Consider the following 19287-nt stretch of genomic DNA (forward strand, 5'->3'; position numbering starts at 1 on the left):
GTTATACGAGGCACTATTACACGTGTATGAACTAGTATAACACTTATGTATGAACTAAAGATTAAAAAAAAAAAAAAAAAACACCCACCTCTTTTTACGTGGAAAAAAATAATTTTTTTCATAAAGGCTTGTTTGCTTGAATGAAATGAAACCAGATAACCGACAAACGATGAAATATTGGGGGTAAGAGGGATACACTGACCACGGTCAAACCTAATTTTTTTTTTCCCGTTATGAATTTTAAAGCTTTATATTTACATGCTCTATAAAACTTTATTTTAACCACCTTATCACAAGCCATGTTTGTACTTCTAAAATTAGCTGATCTAGAAAGTAGAAATATGGCGTGCTGTAAGATGGTTATAGTAAAGATTTGCAAACATTCTACTGTAACGAAATCCATAAAACAGCTACATTTTACTAGAAGGAAATCTATGAAATATTTTTCACATTGCTAACAACTGGTATGTAGAAATATATCAGCCTGATCAATTAACTGTTACCGTTTACAAACATTTTATTGATTTCTTTCTTTTGCAGTAGATCCTTACATCGTTAATTTCGGATGAAAACAATAATCAGCCATTTGAATTATACTTCAGACTAGAAGAGTACTCTTTAAACTTCATCATCTCAAAAGATCCGTTAAACTATTCTTAGCAACCTCCCATTTGAAGAAACGTAAACGTTAAGAAATAAAGGAATCTCCCATTTTAAGAGAAGTATCTGTTTAAAAAAGTATTGAAGATATATCAATGATGTGCACAAGATGAAAACAAAATCATTTACATTACTTTATTATAATTTTAATTCGTAAAAACAGATTTACTTTGTTACATTTCATGATAATAACGATAAAATATTAATTATGTTAGATGTTTAGTAATGCTATCTGCTTGGTATTGAAATATTATTTTGGATTTTGACTTCGAATAACTGAACCTCTGGCATTAAAATCTAGAATCCCATGAAACCCAGTACGGACTAGGCCTTATCCACATGAAAAGTAAATAAACAAATATTTTAAAGCATTGTTCTGCCAAAACGAATTGATTTGCCTGTCTAATTGCAGCGTACTGTGAATATTTAAAAATGCCCGTGCAACTATAATAATTTTTAAGTACAGTTATTTTTAAATACAGTAATTCAACGTACAGTCATCGAAATTTTTTAACTATAAAAGTATTATAATCAAGTATTTTCAGTTGGGTGAGGGAGGATTTGAATTTTTATAATGAAGTTGATGGCCTCCTGAACCTATTCCATGGCATCCAGTTCACATATCGAAGACCATAAATGTATATAATTTATTTTACTTTTAGTCTCCATTGTTTACAATAACTCCTTATTTTGAAAATTACTAGGAAATGGAGGGAGGGAAGCTTTTGTAGGAAGTAATTCAAGAAGAGATTTGACTGAAAAGTAACAACAAAGTAAAAATTAAAGTTTATTTAATATATTTTTGCTAAGCCGTGAATGACAATTTGTACGCCTACTACAATGCCGCTTTTCCGCTCAAAACTACGGACCACCCTTATGCATTACTTAGTGAAACCTTCCGCTTCGAAATGATACCAGAACACACCCATTCCTGGAATGGTAGGTTCTGGAGTGTTCTATTCATCTATCAGCCCCTCCGTTATCTCTTTTATTCCCCTTCCCTTAGAACCATGGAGGTAGGAAGTAAGACTCCTTACTTTACTTTACTTACTTTACTTTAGACTTTCTTACCTCCATGCCTTAGAAAGGGGGATTTCAGGAAGGAAATTTACAATTTGATTTGCTTGCACACGTGGGAGTTATACCATACCTCGTCGTAAAAGCGACTCTTCAAATATCTTGGTCTTGGGTGAGTTGACCTTTGAAAAGGTGCTCACGACTCCTAATAACTGTTCACGTAAATAAGACTGGCTCTTAAAATGCATATAGAGCAAGAATTTTATGCTAGTTAGCGATTTGATTTAAAGATTGGTTTTAATTCTGGAATTAACTTCTTAGCAAAAAACAGTTACAATTCTTTCTTGAATTGCCTGTCTGCATCTGGTATTTTCTCATCCCCCCCCCAGCTGTTAAAGAACTTTTCAAAAGTAATCCAACATTTTTCTCTTTTCGTTGATAGTTAATTTATTGATAAGAATAATATACAATATAAATACCCTTAAAAAGTTATACAAAAATGTTTCCCTTATTATGTATGTTGTCTTTTGTGTGATATTACATAATGTAAAATGCATACATTCAAATATTGCATTATATATAAATAGTTGTAATTTTTAATCTTTAACGTTCGTAATTGCCAGTTTAAGTATAAAGTATGAAAACCGATGTATACCGTTTTTAAGGATTTAATTCAAGAATAAAAAATTTTAAAGTGCATATTTTTACTGTTTATCGCCTTCACTGACGTAAAAAATCTGATGTGTACACCACATGATTTCCTTGTATTGGAATATTAAATTATACGCATTTTTTCTTGCATTTCGTTTAAACTTATTGGATTGAATTAAATCTACTTCGCCGACAGCGCATAAACCACAATAGAATAAAGGCATTCTTTAAAATTCACTCTAGTATTTGTTTACCATAGCGACACTCTGGCGCTAGATTCACTTAACAGTATTAATAATTATATAACAGTTAACTTATATAATAATTATATAACAGAAACTAAGTTAACTGTTATATAATCAAATAATTATATAACAGTTAACTTATATATTTCGTTCATATTATAACTCATAATGCACAAAATTTATATCATTTAAAGAAAAGAATTATCTAATCATTGCCACATGTTCTACTCAAATACTATAATAAAGCTAGAACGATGTATAAAAGAAATTAAGCAAACAAAACAAAAAAAGAAACAGTTTTTCACAGACGATTGAGTATTTCTAATTTAATTAATTCAATTCTCACTTCGCGAGAAGGCAAAAATACATAAAAACGCAAAATATCTATATTAAAAATTACGAAGTAAATCTCAAACACTTATTTCCTCGAAAAAATTCCAGAAAGAATTAAGCATGATTTAATTGGCAATAATAAATGAATGCGTTATCTTTGTTGTTGCGAAGCTAAGTTTCTCTAGATTGGCAACAAATCCACTAGTCTCCTGTTTCAAATGTAAACATCAATTGCCGCCATTAAAAAAGGCTTAGCGGCAATTAAACAACTTTAAAATTGCTGATAATTCTAAAAATATTGCACACAGATTTATTAAAGGCATAAAATCCCTAACCGGAAGATAAAAACAACATAATTCAATCATTTTTAAAGCAAAAAATGTACAATTTACCAACATATAAGAGTAAAGAAACTGAGATTACTGAGTGGGGTAACAGAGTGGATATATATAATTGGTTTTTTAAAAATTGTTATTACTGCTTTGCTTGATAAATTATATAAATATATTTATATACGTTTGGTGCGGCCGATTGTAACCAAAATACGAGGTGCACATCTACGTGTTATAGCAGTCCTATATACAAAATTTCAACGTTCTGAGGCTACTCGTTTTTGAGTTATGCGAGATAGGTACGTATATACGTTCGTACAGATGCCACAAAAAATTCTCTTCAGAATCAATTTTAAAGCAGTTTTATAGTTTTTTTGAAGGAAAAGAGTATTTTATTCGGTCCTTACGTACAGATATCACGCAAAAACATCGTTAAATTGCATTCGATAGCGGTCAAAATGGATATTTTCGTTGAAATATGCTGTCTGAAACTTTTCGCGATTACAATACTTCCTTTTTACTTCGTACAAGGAAGTAAAAATTACTCATTATTCGAAAAATTTCTGACGAAATAAAATATTTCATATGGCGAAATGCTTCCTATTTTTTTAATTGGCATCGAAAATGAATTAAATATTGTTTTTGTTATTAATCTCACTTGCCTGTTATCAGAGCAAGTCCACGCAATTCGTTGTGGCAAGGAGGTAAGATTGTGCCTGTCACTGGCAAAAGCAACGGACAGAGTATCTCACCCTTCTTCCCCTACCACCAACCTCTGCAGAGGACTGCCGGCTCGCCACATATTTAGAGTGCCTCCATGCAGTATATACACTATACATTTAGAAACATCCATGCCTTCTCCGGGATTCGAACCCAGCTCTTCGGAACGGCAGTCAGAATCAACATTTTGTGTGAGTTTGACCACCGCTGTTATTATTACGGGTTTGATTTAAGATTAAAGAAAAAGGAATAAGATTTCCCGCGCTGTTTAACTACCATCAGTTTGTTGCAAAGAAAATATTACTCCCTCTTAAACATCCACCTGCTCCTCAGATTTGACATCTGGAAAGCACTTTCTGTTCTCTTCAAAAAGAAAAATTTCAAACATTTCAGAAAAAAATAAGAAGGAAAATAAAGATTCCTTTAATATAATTTTATACTTAATGCATCCACAACTTTGTGATGATAACGAGCCAACTTATGAAGTAACGTTCTGGAAATTTCATTCTGTTTAAGAATGAGATTCCGTTTTATTAAATCATTATCTTCTGCTGAAGAATTTTACTATGAAGTAACAGTATTTAAAGAATCATCATACGGCCAAACAACAGCAATTCGTATTTCAAGATTTTCCTGCATTTACTGTCATTTTACTGCTTTCTTAAAAGATAATTTCATTGATCTAAAAAATTTTTCTGATGGAAGACAATACCTAACAGTTCTCTCTTTTACAAAATTCTTTCATGCGCATGTGAAATTCAAAAATTCAATTTGCATTTCACATGCACAGGAAGTTTTGTTTCTCATTTATTCATTCAAATTTATTGTGTAGAATATTTTATAGATTATCAGAAAATGTTTTCTTGTTTGTGCATTTCATAAACCAGGAATTTTTTTGTTTAATTATAATAATAATAATAACTGTACTATTTACCTAAGCGCTTTAACTAAAAAAATTCCTAATATTTATATTGTCAGCCATAAATAAATCATACCATCCCTGCAAGTTCTTTATGCAGCATAAATATGCAAAATAAATTGTCTCGGTATTCATATAAAAAATAAATTCTCGATTCATTCCTTATTCGAGGTAAATTGACTATTATTTCTCATTAAAATGCATTAAGTGCGTAATAATATGCATCAACTACTTTATGATGCTATTTCCTAGTTTGAATTTTTGTTTATGACAACATAAAATGATGCAAATGAGAAAATTAAAAGATTTAATTTTTGTTTTCATTCGCTAACTTATATTATTCAACCGGGGAGGGGAAAAATCATTTCCAATTTAACTGCTTGGATTGGATTATTGATTGAATTTAAGCATAGCAAAAGGCTATTTGTCCAAAGAGAAGAATTGTTTAAGGGGACTCATACACCTTAAAAGCCATAAGATCTTCGAATATGTAACTGATGCAAGAATTGGGATAACTTACTTATTTTAAAAGCAATTACTTCCAACTTTTTACAGCTGACTACATAATATAGCTGCATTCTGAAATAGTAATCAGAAAGTTCAAATATTTTTATAATTTAATCCGCTTCGTGACAAAATTTTTCGTCATGTTTCTACCATGCACGCAAAGTTTAAAACATTCTTTTGCATAATGTAATTCCATATATATAGCTTTTATAACATTTGGAAACTACTGTGAACCAAAAATTCTAAGAATTTCATGTTAAATTTTTATTTTATTTGGAGTTGAGTTTATAAAATGTATTTTATTAAAAAAAATCTGTAATGTTTTCAGCATAAAATTTTTTAATATTAAAATATTAATCAGATTTTTGGTTCAGTTAAAAAATAGTGCCCATATAAAGAATTCCATCAAATTTCAAGTACGTACCATTAGCCATTTTTAAAATATCATGTGCGCAAAGTTGAAACATGACGAAAAATTTTGTCACAAGCGGATTAAATTACAAAGATATTTGTGCCACAAATTAGTTCCCAAAGCAGGTATGTTATGTAGTCAGCTGTAAAATGTTAGAAGTAATTGCTTTTTAAAATAAATAAAATATCCCAATTCTTGCAACAGTCACATATTCGAAGATCATAAGGGGTTAAGGTGTATGAGCCGCCTTAAGGAAAATTCGCTCATATTCATATTGCGCACATTAAGCTGCTTGAAAACTAATAATAAGGCTACCCATTGGAATGTTACATTGATAGCAATTCAATGATTGAAAACACTTTGTATTATCCTGCAAAGGAGGATGCTTACATTCGTGGAGGATTTCCTAAGGGAAATTGGCTTGGCTAGTATTTACGTTACATATGAGGAAAGCCATCAAACCCCCAAGCATGAAGCACGTTCGCGAAAATCTGAACCCAAGTTTAACTACCAGTGTTCAACATTCTTATCGATTCGGTCACTCGTGGAACCAAACTACTATGCAGTCGTTAAAATGAATCAAAAACTGCAAACGATTTTTTATATACGAGTATATAGACGGGCGGCTCCATTTTTCCCACCCCCACCCCCATTAGGAGGAGTGTTTTTCACTTCCCACTGAACCCTTGCCCAAGCTTGGTTTGGTTTATGTGATGACGGCAAAGCCTCGAAGGTCATATGCCAAAGAGGAAGGATGCCTTCGTGGAGGACTTTCTAAGAGAAACTGGCTGGTATACGCGTTACACATGGGGAAAACCACGAAAACTCCCATGCAGCCAGCCCGTTCGCGGGATTCGAATCTCGGACCGAACTGCCAGTGTTCAGCGACTTTACCGCTCGGCCGCTGGTGAGCTCACCCTTCCTTAAAAAAACTTCTTTTATAGCTAGAGGTACATTAAAGCCTGATCTGTGAATTTGCGAATATTATTATCCAAAAATCACTGGCGATGGTATTTTAAGTTTTTATATTTCCTGCAAATGTGAATATTTTCTGTGAATTTTATCCAAAACATTTCCTCCATTACGGATATGATTATCCATTCTCACGATTCAAGAGACCCGATTCGAAAAAGGATTCCAATCTTCGGTGTTGGCTCGTTTCCGATTCTTTAACCAATCGAATAAGCGAAAGCGTAAAAATCTTCCAAGATGCTAAATATTACTGCTAACGCTGGAAATAACAACAAAAATAACAATAAATAATAACTACAGTAGAGGCAACTAATGCTCTAAACCTCATTCATCTTATAATAGTATCTTAAAACTCACATCAAAATAGTTCGCAGAATGCAAATCATAAAATTAGATCATACTAATAAGGCTGCTTATTGATTATGTTATCGGAATATAAAAAAATTCAGTTTTAAATACGTAAAAATAACATCTTTTCCAAAAAACTTAAAACTTAGATTTCATTTTAAATTGCTTAACAAATCATTATCATCCTTAGCTTCAGAACAAAGAGCAATTAAGTTAAACATTTTGATATTTTCCAGTGTTTTCAAACAATACGTTATAGCACTTGTGTGGATAAGTAATGTAATAAGAGCAAAAAATAAACCAGATATTTTGAACTTCTTTTACAGCTCTAAGCTTACATTCAAGTGAAGCAATCCGGGTATATTTATCAATTTACATTCCAAATAAAAGCAGTACGGCGAAGGTTAAAAAAAAAAAAGAAAAAGTATGGCAATATTTAATACATTGTAAACGTAAGCATAGTCTGTCTATCATAAGAAAACCTCTCGCCAGTTAGTCTGCAGCTGTCTGTTGCCGTAGAAACGAACCTTGACCCATTTTCCGTAGGGATGCCTTGAAGATTTACTTTTCAGTTTGCCATCTTGGCGCATTTAAAGAGGAATTGGCAACCTTTGGTTCGCTCCTATTTGAAATATACTAGTCCTGTTGCTATAGCGACTGCTATCCGCGAGACACTGTGGCAGAAGCTGTTCTTCTCGTAGATAGACAGTATTGATTATCTGAGTGCGTCCACTCCCCACTCATTCTTTGTTCTTCACTTTCTCTAGTATAAGATGGCAAAACACTGGAGAGCTATCAGCTTAACGGAAAGAATGACTTCGTGGAGGACTTTCTATGGAAAACCGTCTCATATTCATCTGATACATGGGAAAACCACGAAAACGAATCTGCAGCCAGCCGGTTCTCCTGGAATCGAACCCAAATCAGTATTCAGCGGGCACTGAGGTCAGATCTTAGCGAAAAGCACCTTAATCTACTCGATTGGGAACAGCTAGTTCATAAAAATTTTTGGAAAAGTATTAAATGTCGAGAAAACATGGATTACATACTTTGACTTATATGAGAATTTAGAAATAAATATTTAGTTTCGTATTTTTGTGGAATGGTACTTTTGGACAGTTTCTCTTTTGGTTTATATAACTCCCTTACAAACATACAAAATTTATATTTTTATATTTTCATATTTATTATGTATAAAAATGTGTAATTTGCCGTTTATTATCTGACAACTTGATAATCGAAAAAAAATATACGAAATTAACAAGAGGTAATATTTATGTCCGAGCCTACTTTTATTATTTGAATTGCAAAGAAAGTCTTGTCTGGAAAAAGGGAACTGTTTGATATCCAAACGCCGTCTTTTCTTTTATCTTTCAAACCATAACCATAACCTAAGATACGTGAAAAAGAATGAGCCTTTTAAAAGTTAAACATATGCTATTTAATAATATTTTAAACATTTCTCAATAGCAAAAATGTTATCAACATCTATCTCTCAAGTATATTATTTTTCTCTGATTTTTTTTAACTGTATATCACAGTCTTCATTAAAGCAATACATAAATTGTTTCTCCTTTTTTTCAATGTATTGCTCCTTTCATGATGAAAAACTCAATTTCGATTCTTTTTAGTGTACATATCCATCTCTATAGTCGTTCTTTTAAGGATCCTTTTTGATGGACCCTCAGGAAAGCAATATTTGAAATGCAAGATTTGTTATCTTAAAACAGATTGAGAAACATAGCTCCGACGATTTCTGGGAAGACCTAATGGCCCCATTGAATGTTTAGAGGAAGTACCTCGAAGCGCGCAGTTCTCGGAAAACGTGGTTCGTATTTCACGCCTGACCACCGGTGTGGAAGTCAGTCGGAGTGTGAATCCGGTGGTAATGTTTGCAAATGGAATGACGCCGGAGGTAAAAAGAACTCACCGAGACATTTAGATGTGAAATGTCTCCCCCAGGTACTTAAAATGCAAAAGGTATCAGTTCCCCAGTTTCTATCATTTTGGGGGATATATATCTGCTAATCCTATTAGCCAGAGAACCAGCACTTCCATTGTTATAATATTCAAATCACTGAGATAGAATATGTCAATCCTTTAGCTGTATATTTGATATGCAAACAACCTTCAGCACTTCAATATTCTTTGCAGTATAAATAACACTTTTCGCACTCTCAATTTATAAAACAAGTAGTACTATTATTTGCAGAGATTTTTAGTAAAATTCAATTATGCACCTTTTTCTTCTTCAATGGCTCGATAGCCCTGGTCTTCTCCAGGCATCTCTCTACTCTTGGCAACTGTTTTCCAGTTTTAACCCTTAAAATATTAAGATCTTTTTCGACACAATCAATCCATCTTAGCAGGGGTCTCCTCCGAGGTCTATCCTATGGGCTTTACCAGAAAGTTTTCTTACAGCAACGACCTTCATTCATTCTAGCCAAATGGCCAGCACATTTAATTTTTGGCGAATTTTACAGTATCAGGTTGTTTGTAAATTTTATAGAGCTCTAAATTAGATCTTCTCCGTGATTCCCCTTGGACTCCACGAAGAATGCAACGCAATATCTTTCGCTCAAAAATTCCCAGAGCTTCCTTATCACCTAAAGTCAATGGCCCAAGTTTCTGATGCATAAGTCAAGACAGATCTTAGAAGACTTTTGTAAGCAATTATGCACCAATCATATAAAAATGGGATTATCTTCTGCTTTTCATTCTTATTTTGGATAATTACTGAATTTCTATATATGTTTTATATGACACAGCTCGTTTGCAGTTAGAATGACAATAATATTGTATCTCATTGTCTGATTTAAAACTGGAAATATCAAATCTTTCATTACTAAAATTTAAGAATGCTAAGCCAATTTTTAAGTTAATCAGAAGTGATTTAATAGAATCTCGAAAAACTGTTTGAACTGAAGATTTAGCAAGAAAGACATTTTTTAAATAGTCTTAGGCGTTGTAGCTCGGGAATTATATAAAAAAAATCAAAGTTTACAACTAAGTAAATAGAATGTTTAAAAAATAAAGAAAGAAAAGAAGAAGAAAAAAAAAAAAAAAAGAAAAGAAAAAAGAAAAGAAAGAAAGCTTTCTTTAGAAAAACCTATACGAAAATCCTCCATCAATTCAGATTACCGTCGAAAACTTTGCTAAATTCGAATAAAGAATCTAAAACAAAAACAAAAATTACGATTACATTTCAGATAAAGATGATACGAAAAGCGCTTCTTACAAACACACAAATACCCACCAGCGGTCGAGCGGTAAAGTCGCTGACCACTGGTAGTTCCGTCCGAGGTTCGAATCCCGCTAACGGGCTGAATGCATGGGCGTTTACGTGGTTTTCGCCATAAGTAGCGTGTATACAAGCCAATTTCCCTTAGAAAGTTCTCCACGAAGGCATCCTTTTCCTTAAGCAGAACCAGTCAAAAAATAAAGTGTAAAATCTTAGAAAGAAATTAACTTCGAAACTGCTCACTGCCACGTAGGGCCGGTGCTAGACTTTTTACCGCCCGTTGCAAATGCCAGGAATCCTAAATTCTGCCTCCCGATTCTTTCCTAAGTTCTAACAATTTTGGTCATGCAATGCGACCGCACCGGTTGCACATGCTCTGGCGCCGGCCCTGCTGCCACCTTACTAAAAGGGAACGATGAAACCAAGTACCCCACTTATTATTATTATTTCTCAAGAAGGGAGGTTGCTTCCTCAGATTATGTGAAAAGTGGATCATGTTGTAAGGTTCATCCTAAGTTTTTAACAGTTATCCTTAGTTAAACCTACTTTCCTGTCCTTCGTAATTTCAGCTTACGATTTCCTACCAGAATGAATGCGTTTTTAGAATCGCGTTTGATGCAAATGAGTAAGAGTGGTATTTAAGTCGAAGTTCTACCGACTTCGAGAGACAGCCTTAGAGTTTCTGACTAGAATTAATAATTCAACTCAGAATTTTGATAGCTTCGGCTATATCCTTTTAGTTAAGCATTAGTTAACTAAAACTAAGTGGCGTAACAGCCCTAATGGGCGAAGTTCTGCAATGCCCGAAAGTATGCTTTCTTGGGCGTGGGCCCCGGGGTGCGTAAGCATATGCCCTGAGCAAGTGGTCAGCTTGTCGCAGGACCCCCAGTGTTTAGCTCCCAAGCGAACTTGGTACTCATTTTATCGACCCAAGTGATGGAAAAGCATTAGTTAAGTCTTAGTTATTATTTTGAGTTCAAGCCCAAGTGGAGGCTTTGTTGTACGTCCTGAGAAAGGGACCGACTGTACATTCTTATTTTGAGAAATAAAGGGTAATTAACCCTTCTTGTGTTTACGTCTATGTTCACAAGGTTCCTACACATTTAGCTGTTAGGTAAAAGGGTGCAACCCCACAATATTATTACAACAGTCATGTGCGAAAAGGTTCTGAAGTGAATGAAAAGATATACTGATAAATTATGTTTTGAAAAGGATAGCATATTGGGCCATAACAATAAACAAGATTTGATAAATAAAACCAGAAACGTCTTTCAAGTTCTAGAACTGTTAAAATGAAACTTTCATATGTTTAATTAAATTAGGTTGTCAATTTATAGCATGAATATTAATCAATTTCTCTAAGAAAGTTCCTCCTGAAACCATTTTTCCTAAAAGGCAAATCGAATATTTTGCCCAACCACTTTCTGGTCCAAAAAAGAAAGAAGAATTTAATTTCATTCTTTAACTTATATCCAGGAATACTCAAAATTTGCACTGAAAATAAAAACTTAACTTTCTCGATTGATTTTATTTGTAATGTTAAATATATTTCGGTAATGGATTCCAATTTAAAATCGGCCCAATGTCACACTCATGTGCAAACACAGATCACCTTCTGTTTGCAGAAAATATTGGTGGAATTCGGAACCTCTTGTTGATATTTTATAGACGATTACTTCAGCGTCATCGGAATCACATTAAGTGTTAATCCCAAGTCTTATTAAGTCTACTTATTAAGTCTGTAAGTCTCCATTATATCATCATATTTATTTATTACAAATGCCCACAAGACTGGCTATGACGTCATTAGATCCCTAGCCTTCCAATATTTCTTAACTTTACAGTTTAAAAACCCAAGTGCAGAGCACGAGTCCGCTATTATCATCATATTCTCAACGGAAACTTTGTACAGGGAAGTGATTCTTTTAATTGCATATGAAACTCAGTAATTAAATTATTCCTCTTTCAGACTGTCTGATTGACATAATACACGGTTTGTAATAATTGACCTTTTTGTTTAGGGATTTTTTTTTTTTTTTTTTTTTTTTTTTTTTTTTTTTTTTTTATAAATGACAGGTAAAGACTTGAAATTTACATTAACAGTATGTTTTTCAAATAGAAACAACAAAACAAAACAAACAAAAAAAAAAAAAAAAAAATGTGAATTCTGAGGTATAACTTTTGGTGCTTTCACTTCAATTCAGGACTTCTTAAAACATTTTAAATCAAGGAAAATTTATCTGAATGAGCAACAGAACTAAGCATTATACGAATCCAAACACTCTAAAAATATAATGTGATTTTGTAGTTAGCTGATGTTCATAGAAAAAAATAAAATATTTCCGAGAATGTTAGTATGAGCATTTCAACTCTTATTTAAAGCAGAGAATTTCTACAATAAGTCTTCATTTAAACTGAAGGATATTTTGTAACATCATCTCGTTTTCAGACAAAATACAAGCTCTATCCAGAGATCAGTTGCTTTTTTTTTTTTTTTGTCTGTCTTAAAGTTCTATTTTAACTGAAACCTATGAAAATCAGTATAAAAGAAAACAGCTTCGTTGACTATCAACTTTTAAGAAACTGATCCCCCCCCCCTTTTTCGCCAGTTGGCCATACGTGCAGCAAAGGTTTCCGATGTTACCTATTTCCTTAAAACGAATTATTTCAGCTTAAAGTTCCGAAAAAAAAAATCAATCGATTTAACATTAGGAAAAGGCATGCCAAATGAAGGGAATATGAATATCGATTGATGATGAAAATTCGCAAAACCTCTTTTGACGGTAGCTAATAAATAGTTGAGGATAATTTTGAAATCAGTCCTGTACATTTTCATTTGTTACTGTTAATGTTTTTTTAAACTAATCGAAAAGGTCAATAAACACAAACGCTTTTTATCTTCAGTAAACATATCGAAATTTCAAGTTGTTTATTGTTTTGAATTCGTGGATTTCCTGTCCTGGCAAAATAAAATATTGAAATTAAAGGGAAATATTTGTTGAAAGTGACTAAAAAAAATATTATTATTCAAAAAACACAGTCATGAAATATTTGTTATTTTAATTTAAATTCACAGTTCTTTATGTGGCATTAATTTATGATGAAATGGTATGGTATCAATCTTTTCCCCTACCATTTGGATCGGCTACTTATACATGATTTTATGCTCTGTATCTTTTCATTTCTGTGGGATTAATTCTTAAAACAAGCTTACTTAGCTTAAAATTGTTTCAGGCATCAAAAGTAAAATCCGCATACCACGAACAGACTACAGTTCTTTTTTAATCTTATAATTTTTTAAAGAACTTTTTGTGACTTTAAATTCTTTGAAATATTAGGCAGTAGTCGTAAGTTTTCAAACTGCCTTTTTTAAATAAAGTTATTTATCTGAATATTTGAGAGATATAATCGTTTAGTTAGCGGTTTTTGGCATCAGTTCTCCTCTCATCCAAATAAAAATATCCATAATGGAACTTATTATTTTAATTTTTTAAACCAAATGAATTCCTTTTTATGTAAAAACTGAACGGATAGTTAAGTATTGTTTGTCCACCTAAATATGTCGTATACTGTAAAATCAATTAAGATAATTATTAATTTGCTTTGTATATAGGCTTCTGGTATTAAAGGTTTTTATTCCCATGCAATTAAATTGAATCACTGTGGAAAGTTGCAAGTCATGTCGACAATACAACAGAAATAGCATGACGCGCAAGGTTTGCGTCGAGTCGATGTTGATAAACATTTCTACGTCAAAGTAAATGTTCAGTGTTTATCAACACGGATTATCGAAAACGTTTCTATCAGTTTAGATCACATTTATAAAACTTTTTCCTAATTTGCATATGTATTTTTTTTTTTTTTTTTTTTTTTTTTTTTTTTTGTATAGATTCTGCGTTTTTTCCGATCCACACATTACTTTAAAGGTATATTTTAAGTTGCATAAAAAGTAGTCCTTGAACAAAAGAAGCTGCAATATTTTAATATAAAATATATAAAATATAGGAAAATTTGCATACCTTATTTTCTCAAATTAATCACATAAATGTGAATAAGAGATCAGCATTTACCCTTAAATAATTTATAATAAAAGAAAACCAGTATTATGAATTTTGTAATATTACAAATTACTGCTCTGCTAATATAAATTATGGGTTAAGTATCATAATTTCAATGAAAAATCGTAAATATTATTAAAAAATTTTGGTTGATCTTTACAGTACGGTAACTGGTAGTTTGGCGACATTTTGGAGGCGATAAAGGTTACTACCTGGGACTTTGGTAATAATGTGAGCAGTACTGAGTTCCGATTACGCATTATTTTGTGTGGGGGAAATGAGAGATCATGGGATATGTCATGTGATATTAATGGACGAATTACGGTTCTTTAATCGGAAAAGGGGGGAAATCGGGAAAAAATCTGGAAATTTTGTATTTGGCTTTATTCTGTGTTGTGTGAAATAGTGATTGTGAATTTTTGGAATGCCATGGCCGTAAGTAAAGTGAATTCGAAATGGGTATTTAGTGGTATTGAAAAGGATAGTAAGAAATGTTTTTTAAGGTTGTGTGAGAGAGAAATAAACATGTTTTATTATGTTATTTATTTTACCTGGTATCTTGCTTTGAAAGATAAGTATGATTTTAAAGATTCTGAAAGAGAATGAAGAAAAGTGTATCCGCCACGTAATGAAGATTCTGAAAGAGATTAGGTAAGTTAGTATTTTTAATTATTTTTATGCATTGTTGGAAATGTAAGGTGGAAAGGAATTTGGTATTATTGGGAAAATTGTTATTAGCAATGATTTAGTTTAAAGTAATTAGGATTGTAAGGTAATTTTTATTAATTGAATGTATGTGCTCATGTATATTTTAAGTGGTGTTTTTGAATTTAATTATATTTTAATGAAATGATAGTTATTTTGTGAATTTTATACTTGTAGGAATTTGGTGTATGTTTAAGTTGAAATAAACGTGCATGGAAATAATTTAAATATTTGATAATAAATATTTGCAATGCTTCATGTATGAATTCGTTGGTGACGTGTATAATGTAATAGATGATTTAGAGGTAAAAGTTTTTGGATATTTTATTTATTTTATATGTGGAAATGTTCATATTTGTAAAGGGTAAATACTTTTTCGCGATCATGTAATTTCATATATGTTCTTTTTACCGGGTTTAAAGATTGAGAAAATTGTCATGTATTTTCGTGAAATTTTTTTAATTTATGAGATAAAAGCAGTGTACATGGATATAGTGAAGAGTGTGCGCAATGCCATTTTTGTGCAATTCTGGGATGTTTTTTTAAGTAAAAATAAGTCGACGTGTACATGGTTCAGTGATATTTTAATGAAATGATAGTTATTTTGTGAATTTTATGCTTGTAGGAATTTGGTTTACGTTTAAGTTGAAATAAACGTGCATGGAAATAATTTAAATATTTGATACTAAATATTTGTAATGCTTCATGTATGAATTCGTTGGTGACATGTATAATGTAATAGATGATTTAGAGGTAAAAGTTTTGGATATTTTATTTATTTTATATGTGGAAATGTTCATATTTGTAAAGGGTAAATACTTTTTCGCGATCAGGTAATTTCATATATGTTCTTTTTACCGGGTTTAAAGATTGAGAAAATTGTCATGTATTTTCGTGAAATTTTTCGAATTTATGAGAAAAAAGCAGTGTACATGGATATAGTGAAGAGTGTGCGCAATGCCATTTTTGTGCAATTCTGGGATGTTTTTTTAAGTAAAAATAAGTCGGCGTGTACATGGTTTATGTGTATGTGTTATTTTGAAAAACGCGTAAGGTGTATGGTATTGTGCACTTTTTCCGAATTTTGCAGTGAATATTTGTCATGATTAAGCAGTTTTGTTTGATAAAATTTCTAGCATAAGTGTAATTCGGCTAGTAGATTGTTGGAAGAAGTGTTCAGTAGATAAGAAGAAAAGAAACATGTCTTTACTTCGTGAAGACAAAATGGCGGCGGGGAAAAAAAAATAGAGGGTTGCTGTAGGGGAGTTGGTCGCCAAATTTTCGCCAAAAAATCGCCAAGTTACCGTAATGTAAAGATCAACCAAAATTTTCAATATACAGTCACGATTTTATATAATTTAAAAATATTTTTAGTTAAAAATTTCTTTTAAATATTTAATTTCTTAAATTGTGATATGCATAGTTGCTAAATGAAAGTAAGAAATCCGACTAATTTTTGCATCTTACTAAAGCTGCATCTGCAAAATTTATTTTAATTAAAAAAAAATTAGAAACTCGTTTTAAATTGATCATACAGAAATACAAGTTTTGTTGCATTTACAAGCATTGTTGCAGAGAATTTAATGCGTTAGTGTGTATATATAAACAAGTATGGGTTTAGAACTTTATGTAAATAATTTCAGCAGCTCCTTCATCAGATATTTAATTTATATAATTAAAATTTGCCTCCTCCTTAAAAAACCAGTTAATTATGTTAAGTAATGTAATAATAATGATTATGCATATTATTCGTTTAGCTTTCTAAGTTATCTACGATCCTCATTTTTTATAAAGAAAACAAAATTTATTTCCCAAAATGTTTTCAAAAATTATACATATACAAATTTTCGTAAACACTAAATTTGCCTTACTTTATTTCTTTATCAAAAGGTATTAAAACTTAGCGAACACATGAGCGATGAGGAAGGTTTATTTGATATACACACAGTTCTGAAGAATGTAAAACACTTTTTCTGCCAAAGGCTGAAATACACTTAAAGTTAAGAAGTCTTGCTTTTGAGTTAAATAACATCTCCGAGGAGAAATTTCACAAATCAAGCAAACTGTCCGATTATATTTTTTAAAAAATGACCAAATTAGGCAATAATATCAGTACGATCGTACTTAATGAGTGTCCCACAGTATAGATTGTTCTGGCGCGAATACGAATTACGACTAAAATTTGATCTACGCCTTAGGCACCATGGCGAACAGACTAAGTAAACAAAGATTATAAAAAATATCTTTCCAGAGTGGGATGTAAACTCACCTGTTGCCTGCTCCGGGGGTCGGGGGAGTCGATTCCCCGTTGTTCGCCTCGTCGCTACAGGTAGAAGAAGCGGCCGCTACACCTGCTACGCTGGACGGCGACGAACCCGAAAAACCAGTCTGATCTGCTTCCATGGCCAACCTTCTGGGAACCAGTCCTCCCTGTTTGCCGTACAACCAGCTTCTTCTCGATCCAAAACACCACACACTTCACGCTCACGCCAGATCACAACAGATTCAAACTCTTCGGACACGATTCACTCACAGCCGGACCTCAGTGTCCGAAATCGAAAATGGCGGCTGTCCGGTTCGAATACACGTCTCTCGTTCTTCCTACCACAGACAACCCAGGTTGAATCACCTCATGGTATTCCAATGTGTGCGAAAGACTAACGTCAAGAACTTTCTCTACTTGCGAAGTCAAAGAACTCCTTTGGCAGCAACTTCGCGCAAAGAGCGCAGAGTATTGTAGCAGATGACGTGGCCTGTTCTATTAATTGGCGATTCCAGGTACGAGCGAACACCCCTCCGTCATCGGTAATGGCAGCGGTCCGCGGTTGCTACGGCTACGGGACCGTCCCACCAAGACAGTGCAAGGTCATCAAATCACGGAGGAGGAAAAAGTGAGTGTGGATGCATGTGTGAACGCGCAGGGGAGGAGGGAAGGAATTTTTTTCTTTTATTTGCTGTTGCAAAGTTATTCTCTCCCTCCGCGCAGGTGAGTGAATTGAGTATAGGCATGCGGCCGCCCTCCCTTTTCCCTCCGAGCGGAATATCCCTGGGGCTATCACTGTTTTGGGAATTTGCAATGGCTGACGCACTTGCATGAGGGGAGATAAGTCTTGTTCTTTCTTTTTCTATGTGTTGGATGGACTGAGGATAGCAATGGCTTATTGGCCAGTCACAAAATCGCTAGCGGGGTAGCTATAGCTTGTGTGAACCTTTGGCAAAGAAATTTAAAGAAGGAGGCGCAATTAAAAGTAGCTTTCTTAACTTTCTTTCTGTTTTCAAATTCGCTGCGCGGAAAGGTTATTTTCACTTTGGCATTCTAGAATGCTTTTATCATAGTACAGACAAAACAAGTTTAAAATACATAAGAATGTATTTAAGAATACATTTTATTTAATTATTGGATCGGGATTATTAATTAATTAAAATTAACTTTGGTTTAGAGTTTTCTGTTGCGAACCAATATGTTTGAGAAAGAGAATTTCTCAGGATTTATTTATGATTATAAAGTGTGAATTGTTAAAAATTTTGGAATTAAAAGGAGTTAGAGACTCGTGTAAACTTTTTATTCGGGTAAGAATAAATTTCTAATCGATTAATAGGAAAATGTACCATATTTTTCTCATAAAACTTTACATTAAAATACACCAATAGAAATAATTTTTAATTAATACGTCGAAACATTTATTGGACTTTACATTCTTAGTTCTACTTTATATTACTTTAAAATTACCGCTACAATAATAAGGAAAAATAAATTAAAATAGAGGTGAGTCATCCACTTATTAAAAATAAAATTTTAAAATACATATATGTAATAAAAATGCAATTAAAATTGAATAATACAAACTCTGTTATGAAATGCACCTGTATTATTCAATTTGTTTTGAAAATCAGAATTTTTGTTGTTTTTGATTTATTTAACCACAATTTCAAAAAAAAAAAAAATATTCACGTTTTTCGACTATATTATATATATAAAAAAATATTCGCAATATTCGACTCACATAAGTCGAATATTGCGAACTGAACTTAAGGCTCGTCAGCATGGTTTTAATGTTCCAGGTACACACAATAACCCCCCCCCCCAACTGTGCAAATCTACTTCCTTAAAACTTTTATACAATTCAGTTTTCTTTTTATCTCCATTAACATTTCTATTTCTTTTGG

General features: G+C 32.5%; 1 protein-coding gene across 9 annotated transcripts in view; it reads right to left on the bottom strand.

The window, feature by feature from the left end:
- The window catches only part of LOC118183599 (grainyhead-like protein 1 homolog), a 177725-nt gene extending 159753 nt beyond the window's left edge, over nt 1–17972 (bottom strand). For 5 of the 9 annotated variants that reach the window (XM_085823437.1, XM_035353210.2, XM_035353233.2 and 2 more), the window contains exon 1: nt 17390–17971. In XM_085823437.1, the coding sequence (XP_085679563.1) occupies nt 17390–17523 (134 nt within the window). In that variant the 5' untranslated portion in view covers nt 17524–17971. Of the gene's footprint in view, nt 1–17389 lie in introns of all 9 variants that reach the window. The other 4 variants (XM_085823430.1, XM_035353227.2, XM_035353214.2 and 1 more) reach the window with 1 other exon arrangement.
- Nucleotides 17973–19287: the final 1315 nt, after the last annotated feature.

Source organism: Stegodyphus dumicola, chromosome 1 (genome assembly GCF_044657685.1).
Source record: "Stegodyphus dumicola isolate Sdum_Otavi_A_Nest chromosome 1, ASM4465768v1".
NCBI classification, from domain to species: Eukaryota; Metazoa; Arthropoda; class Arachnida; order Araneae; family Eresidae; genus Stegodyphus; species Stegodyphus dumicola.